This window comes from Gossypium hirsutum, chromosome A10, assembly GCF_007990345.1.
Source record: "Gossypium hirsutum isolate 1008001.06 chromosome A10, Gossypium_hirsutum_v2.1, whole genome shotgun sequence".
NCBI classification, from domain to species: domain Eukaryota; kingdom Viridiplantae; phylum Streptophyta; class Magnoliopsida; order Malvales; family Malvaceae; genus Gossypium; species Gossypium hirsutum.
In genome coordinates, this window is record NC_053433.1 from 78,609,596 (window position 1) to 78,617,371 (window position 7,776).

The window sequence follows — 7,776 nt, forward strand, 5'->3', positions numbered from 1 at the left end:
AACCATTGAAGCAAGCATGCATTTATGCAACACAACATACAAAAATAATTGCTTTGATTTTTGGGGCATTACACTCATATTCTTTCTTAAAATTTTAGAAAACTACACATATGCTTTCATGGAAAAACCCTAAACTCTCAACCATTTTGCAAAATAGTCCCCTTAATAGAAAGCTTATGCTTCAAGGGGTCCAAAACTGTAAAAATCATTAACAAAAGTATGTAAATCAATTACTTGCAAGAGGAATAAGTTGCTGAAATTTTTGAAGCTCAAAACCCCTAAAAATGGCTGAAAAATCAGTGGGAGAAGGAAGAATGAAAGAAAGAAAAGATGATAGCTAGGCTTAGGCATTATTTTATTACACATTATGTCATCCATTTACATAATGTTGACTTTTTAGCATTTTTTTTGTCACCCATGGTCGGCCAAGCTAAGATCTAAAGGTATTTTTCCCTTTAAAGACCCCCAAACTGAGATTCATAACAATTTAACACCATTAGCTATCAATTTAAGATTTTTGCACTTTATGCGATTTAGTCCTTTTACGCAATTGGGCTCATAAACATCAAAATTAACTCGCCAAAATTTTCATACACTACTAATAACATGCTATGACTCCAAAATAATAATAAAATAATTTTTCTAACTTCAGATTTGTGGTCCCAAGACCACTATTCTGACTAGCCCCAAAATTGGGCTGTTACACACAGCTTTATAAAAAAATTTATAGTTCAAAACCAAATAATCAAATAGTTATTGAAAATGCAAACTGATAATAATTCAATTTCATCAGGACTGTCCGAGACCTCCGCACACCGAGCCCAACGTCAGAATTTAGAAAAGGGTACCTCAAAGGGAAACACTAAGAGGGGGTGAGTTATTCGAGCTCAGTATGAGACCAAAACAAGATTAAAAACACATTTTCTGAATTCAAATCAGTATTGCATCAGATTTACAGAAAAACACCACGTCAGAAAGAAATTTGGAACTAACGTCACAATAGAACAGAAATTGCACTCACATCAATTCACAAACGAAAAGACAGAGTTTAGTCAAACAGTCAAGCACCCAGAACATACACATGGACATGGATGAAATGCAGTCAAATAAAACCCACCCATCCAGCCAACACACCTCTCCGTCCCCCGATCACACCCCATAAGAGCTGTTTAAGCTCATCCAGCCGAAACACACTACATAGGACCTCGAAGGCCCATCCAACCTAGCACACCACATATGTGGACTAAGCAACTCATATAACAATACGCAGCAAAGCTGGCGTATGTATCGTACAGTGCAATGCAGTAATCCGCTGTACAAACAAGTTACAATCTTAACTACCAGGATAAAAAACAGTACGCAGCAAAGCTGACGCACCTGTAGTACAGTGCGATAAATCATTGTAGGAGTAAATTTCAGTAGAACTGCCCTATCAGATCAGAATCAGACTCTCTTCTTTTTATTAACCCACCCAAAATCCTTAACTTCATGCAAGGGTATGTATGCACACAAATTCAGAGAATAGATACATTTACACAATTAGTCAGAAGGAATAGATATGCAATACTCTCCACAGACCAGATTCAAAATCACACATCACATGCAATCATCACAGATATCGAGTCTAGGACACATTCCCTAAACTTAGCTAAGGGTCGGAGCACCCACACAAACATATATTTAGATCAGAAATACACGCAGAACCAATATAAGTGTCTTAAAACCACACGACTGTGGGCTCTGGCCGTGTAGTAATGCCTAGGCTGTATGAGAGATCAAAAGCCTGTGTGAGGAAGGGCACATGGCCGTGTGGCAGAGGCACACGCCCATGTGAAGAGAGGCACACGGCCAAGTGACTAAAGCACACGCCCGTGTGGACCAAGGACATAGCCATAGGAATAGGTCGTGTAACTCTCAGTCCATTTGCGATAAATTTTAAGCATAGGGCTGACATGACAGTGTGAAGGTCTCATATGCCCGTGTGCCCACCAGACACGGCTATGTGTAAAGAACACACGCTCGTGTGGGATCCCTAATCCCCAAATTAGCCGCACGGCCGTGTGTCACCAAATTACTCAAACTCTAATTCCCAAACACACACGTCCATTTGCTCAGGGGACACGACTGTAAGGGAAATGATAAAAATCCCTAAATCAGCCACACAACCGTGTGGCCAGACCATGTGGCACCAAATTTTACCTGAAAACCCTAAATCTTAACTCTACACGGTTGTGTGAACCAGCACACACCTTTGTGGCCTTAAAAACACCTCTAAACAGCATGAAAATCAAGCTCTTCCAGTAACTAAGTCGACCCTCAGTCGATGAAACTCAGAAGCACACCAACCCAAGCGGATTTCCACGTCATTTAACAGTACTATTGAACTTTAACAATCAATTTTTGAAAGACACCAAAATTTGTCATATTCCATCAAAACCAATTCACAAATCACAATTTAAAATAGCAAGTTTCGAAACCAACACCTGTTTTGATAATCGAGAACGTCCTGATGCTGACTCGATGACAAAGAAAATGAAGCTCTGCCGAAACCACCATACCACTGATTCAAAAATAAAGAAGCCAAGGAAGAACAAAAGCCAAAAAGAATGGATGAAATAAAACGTGAAAAAGAAGTGAAAAATAATAAAAATCAAAATAAAAACAAAACAAAAATAACAATAATAATTAAAAATATTCATTTAAAACAAAATAAAATAAATTGCCTATCCAGAAATGCACCCTTAAAGATTCAAACCCAGATCCCTGAGGCAAACTAACACACAACCAACCACCAAACCAGCAAGCCTATTTTGACACTTAAACGAACCCCCCTAAACTCAATAGCACCACCAAATCACTAACCTTAACCACAAAACCCAAAACCTTTTAGCCCCAAAATTCGAGGCGTTACAGCCAACTTCAACATTTGAAAGGCTACGAAACAAGATTGGAATGCATCGACTCAAAGATATAATGTGATGTTGCCATTTTGGGAGTCCAAAACACGTTGTATTCTTTTCCTTTAACCAAGGTTTTGCCTTACTGGGTTTTCCTAGTAAAGATTTTTAACGAGGCAACTTGTAATAGGAGATTATGTACTTTTTTTTCCTTCATTTGGTTTTTATCCCGTAGGGTTTTTCCTAATAAAAGTTTTAATGAGGCACAATTTTCTCTAGTGGACATCCAAGGGGGAGTGTTACAAATAAATGTGAATGTCCATATTCTAACCCCCTCATTTATAAGGTAAAACCTCTCATTCATTATGCAAGTTGTTTAATGTGTTAATGAAGCACTTAAATAAACTTTATTTATTGTATTGCATTGAATTTCAATTTACTTATAAATAGAACTCTTTCGTAAATGAAAAAGAGATATGAGAAAATTATCTATTTAAAGTATTATTTTATCTGATTATTTTATAATATAAAGGGATTAGAAATGATATTATAGTATAAGGACTAAATACAAAAAAAAGCGTAATACAAGGACCTTTTATAGAGTTTAACCTTTTAATTTTTATATCATTTCGTTCTCTCGTCTTCTTCCCTCTTCATTCTTATTCTTCACCGTCTGTTAACGGAATCCCTCTTAATTCGAGTGAGTTTAATCTTTCATTTTTTTTTCACTTAAATTTTTTTAAAAATAGCATTTTCTGTGTGCTCTTTTCTTGAATTAATAATAGAAAAACACAACCCTAGAAATTTTACAACTTTTTTTTTTTACGTATTTTCACATGCTCAATTTCGAATTTCCTTTTGTCGTCAGGCAGCTTTTTGTTTTTTTTTTTAATTCTATTTTTAATTATTTTATATCCTAGAATATTATGAAAATTTTAGCATAAATATAACTTTACCTTAATGGAGTTGATATGTGAAAGCCTTTTTTTTTTTTGAAGTATTAAATCTTACTTTTGAAGAGGAATATTATTGGTGCAATTATTTATTCATTATGTTTTAGAGTTTGTTGTATACTAGTAGTGCCCATGATTGCAGTTTTCTTGATGCTGACCGGAAATGGATCATAACCAAATAGCAGCTATCAATTTAGTGTTGAAATAAACTTCTTCCTTAGTTATGTGATTTGTATCATCTGAAATCTGAATGGTGGCTCTATGTCTTACTGTTTTAACTTTTTTACAAGAGCGTCTGTCTGTGTTTTACCCGAACATTATGTATAGCAATATCTCCAAAACGAAAAAGGAGGAAGTGGGGGAGGGTGATTGTAGGTGAGACATTCGACTGCTTATCAACGATGTTTGTTATGTGATTTGTATTATCTGAGCGGTGGCTCAATGCCTTACCGTTTTACCTTTTTTTTTTTTGCAAGGGTGTCGACTGTTGTTTTACCAAACATTTTGTCTAGCAATATCTCCCAAATGGAAAAGAGGAAGTGGGCAGGATGATTATAGTTGAGACATTCAATTCCTCATTGATAATGTTTGTTAGTTATGTGATTTGTATCATCTACTTGGTGGCTCTAAGTTTTACTGTTTTAACCTTTTTACTAGGGTGTCGACTGTGTTTTACCCTAATATTATGTCTAGCAATATCTCCAAATTGGAAAAGAGGAAGTGGGTGGGGGTGGTTGTAGTTGAGGCATTTGATTCCTTATCATCGATGTTGGTTCATTTCATTCTTCTGCATGTTAGATGATTTATTTCTTTAATTAGTCCCGTTTTCTTTTCTCATGTATATTTGAATATTTGTGCTTTAAGCATGCAATTTCCTACCAATCACTGACTACTTGTTTATGTTGGTTGGATGTCTTGTTTTGGTTTTTATTTAACCAATCTGTGTGCCTCAGTGGGTGAACAAGTGGATGATGTTGATGGTAGACTAGAAGTTTCAACTGTGGATGAATCGAATGTGCATGACTACGACACAATTCAGGAACCTTATGTGGGTATGATATTTGAATCAGAAGGGGCTGCCAAAACGTTTTATGATGATTATGCAAGACAAGTAGGATTCTTGACTCGTATTCTATCTTCACATAAGTCAGAGTGTGATGGGTTACTCTTCTCTCGTGGACTTGGATGTAGAGGTTACCATGATGGTCAGACCAAAGTTGAACTTCAGAAGCAAGATAAGCAACAAGAAAGCTGCTCAGCAATGATTCATTTAAGAAGGGACAAGAACGGGAGATGGGTGATCAAGAAATTCGTGAGGGACCATAATCATCCTTTGGTGATTCAGTTAGGAGAAAGCCGCAGAACACTTGTAAGCTTTTAAATCCTTGGTTAATTACCTGTGAAATGAAAAAGCATGGGACAGAATTTCTTTATATTACATTGTATTTTTTATCCATTGAGCATGTAAATTTCTAGCATTTTGTCTTTAGAAATATCTATTTATTAGCCTTCCGGAACAAATTTGATCACAATCATTTGAGAGAAGTTTTATTGTTCTTAACTATTGGACTGATAGTTTTCTTGTTTTTGTGGGTTAGAAATTCACCAATAATTTATACAGAAAGGATCACTGTAACTTTTTATCATCAGGGTGCTTGTTTACTGTCATTGTGTCTCGTTTTAGAGCTCTCCTTTTCCCAACTGACATATTTCTTACCATTTCCTTCCTAGTTGTATAAGACTCAACTCTCCGCATTGGCTTGTTCTGTATGATATATGTTCTTTTCTCGTAAGATTACGTAGATTATCTTATCCGTGTTCTTCTACTTCTTTTCATCATGTCTTGATACTTTATCTGTTTCGGCTGGAGGCATTTAGTTGGATGAGTGTGGTACCAAAGTGGCAGTGCATAAATTTGATACTGTCAGTTAGTTCTTTCCAGGTGATAAGGGACCTAAATGTTCCATTTGTGTATCTGCTACTATAGGAGGGTGTTTTATAAATTTTAACTCTTTCAGAAACCTTGAGCAAAAACAACTCTGATAGGTTTAAAAAACTTAAGTTTTAGGATTCTTGGACTATTGTAACACAAAATGTAGTTCATTTCTTGGATCAATAAAGGTTGATTTATATGATTAGATATTTATTTGATGATGAACTTTTATTGCACTTGTTGTCACTCATGCAGTTAAAGACACTCTCTTTTATGAAGACATTGAAATTCAGCTGATATTTTTCTTGAAATCCCTGTTTTATTTGAAAATAAAAAACAATGATTCTGATTACCTCGTTCAAGCATATAATTTTGAAGGAAATTTTGAGATGACATTGATGATTAAATTATGAAATAAGAGACAGAAAAGTAAATAAGGAAAAAACATGACAGAATGTGTTTAGGACGAGTATGTACTGGTAGAAGTCCACATTAGTGTTTAGACTGTGTTTCATAATACCGTTATCAATTCAATGTGGTTTATAGCAATAAATTGCTACTTAAATTTCTTGAGCAATCAAGTTTTAAAATATCATGTTATGCTTAGTTGGGAGATGATTGGTTTCATGATATCATCAAATTCATATCATCTTACTGGCACAGACAAGTCTGCCTCGTTTCTTTGTTCTGATTATTATTGTTTTCTTATGAATTATAGGATGAGGAGAAGGATAACAAAATCCAGGAACTAACTGCAGAATTGCGGGTTAAGAAGCGATTAAGTGCATCATATCGCGAGCTGCTACTAGCAGTTGTGAAAGAAGTTGAAGATCACAACAATAACTTATCAATGAAAGTTCAGAGAACTCTGGACAATTTGAAAAAACTTGATGCTGAAGCCAAGGAGCTTTTAAGCGGTAGATAGCTTCCTCTCTTTTTTTTCCCTCTATGCCTAATTGTGTTTGTTTATTTAGTTATCTCTAGTTGTTTTATCAGTTCATGAAATCTCTCCTTTTTCGATCGACATGATCAATTTGGTGGTTTAAAAGCTAGTGTATCAGAGAAAATACACAGGTAAAATGGAATTGATGTATCTTTATTTTATTTAAAGAAGGCCTATATTACTTGAACTCGGGTGTGAATGTTAAGTATGAGTATGTTTCTAGTAGTGTTATGTTCAGTTTATCATGTATTTGGAGTCGTTTTGAGCGTTTATAAACATTTTAACCGTGTTCGGATATGTGGCAAGTACTTCAAGGAAAAAAAAAAAACTATGTTCCACTTAGAACCACCCAATCAAATGAAAATAATATTATTATTTAAATTTTTTATACTTTATATTATGTGTATATATAAAAGTTTTATTTATTTACAATTACTTATACTTTATATTATATGTATTAATTTTAAAAGAAACTTACCGAAGATTACTTTAAGGTTATAGTTACTAAGATGAGAGAAGACTGATTTTTTTTATATATAATTGTCCAAGTTGAATCCACCCGAAATATGTGCGGGGGTATAGTGTTCTTGTATAATTATCTCATCATATGTACTTGTAAATTTTCGACAAGATAAATTTAATAAAATTTTATCATTTACATTATTATTATTTGTATTTTATTCTCAATGATTTTTGTACATTAAGAAAAATGTATATGTAAGTATTGATTTATTGATTCTTAACATTTAATTAATATTAAGTTACATTATGTGCATGGATCATTATGTGAGAAGACAATTTATATTAGCAAATAGTGTACATGGTTCGTGGTTTGATGAATCACAATTGAGAAAATCGATTCAAGGAACATTACGTAATCTATCAAATCTAATTAGGGAGATATTTTATCTTTGGTATCGAAGCAATGAATCCTAGAAGATATAGACATAGGTGTGATTTTTTAGACTAACAATATATTAAACAAGACCCAAGTTGAATTTATCGTAGATCTGTTTATAAATTTATTTGCTTGTGACGTTTATAATATGG

General features: G+C 34.2%; 1 protein-coding gene across 1 annotated transcript; it reads left to right on the forward strand.

Annotated features, from left to right (window-relative positions):
• The first annotated feature begins 3,558 nt into the window (after window positions 1-3,558).
• Window positions 3,559-6,951, forward strand: LOC107896930 (protein FAR1-RELATED SEQUENCE 5). Its single transcript, XM_041079241.1, has 5 exons — window positions 3,559-3,597; window positions 4,141-4,225; window positions 4,327-4,407; window positions 4,804-5,219; window positions 6,502-6,951. Coding segments are annotated over exons 3-5 (624 nt in total). The 5' UTR covers window positions 3,559-3,597; window positions 4,141-4,225; window positions 4,327-4,406; the 3' UTR covers window positions 6,709-6,951.
• The last annotated feature ends 825 nt before the right edge of the window (window positions 6,952-7,776 follow it).

Bases quoted from the DNA above. Each gene is read 5' to 3' on its own strand.
- LOC107896930 (XM_041079241.1), top strand. The intron at 5,220-6,501 runs GTAAGCTTTTAA...TATGAATTATAG, and splicing joins GAGAAAGCCGCAGAACACTT to GATGAGGAGAAGGATAACAA.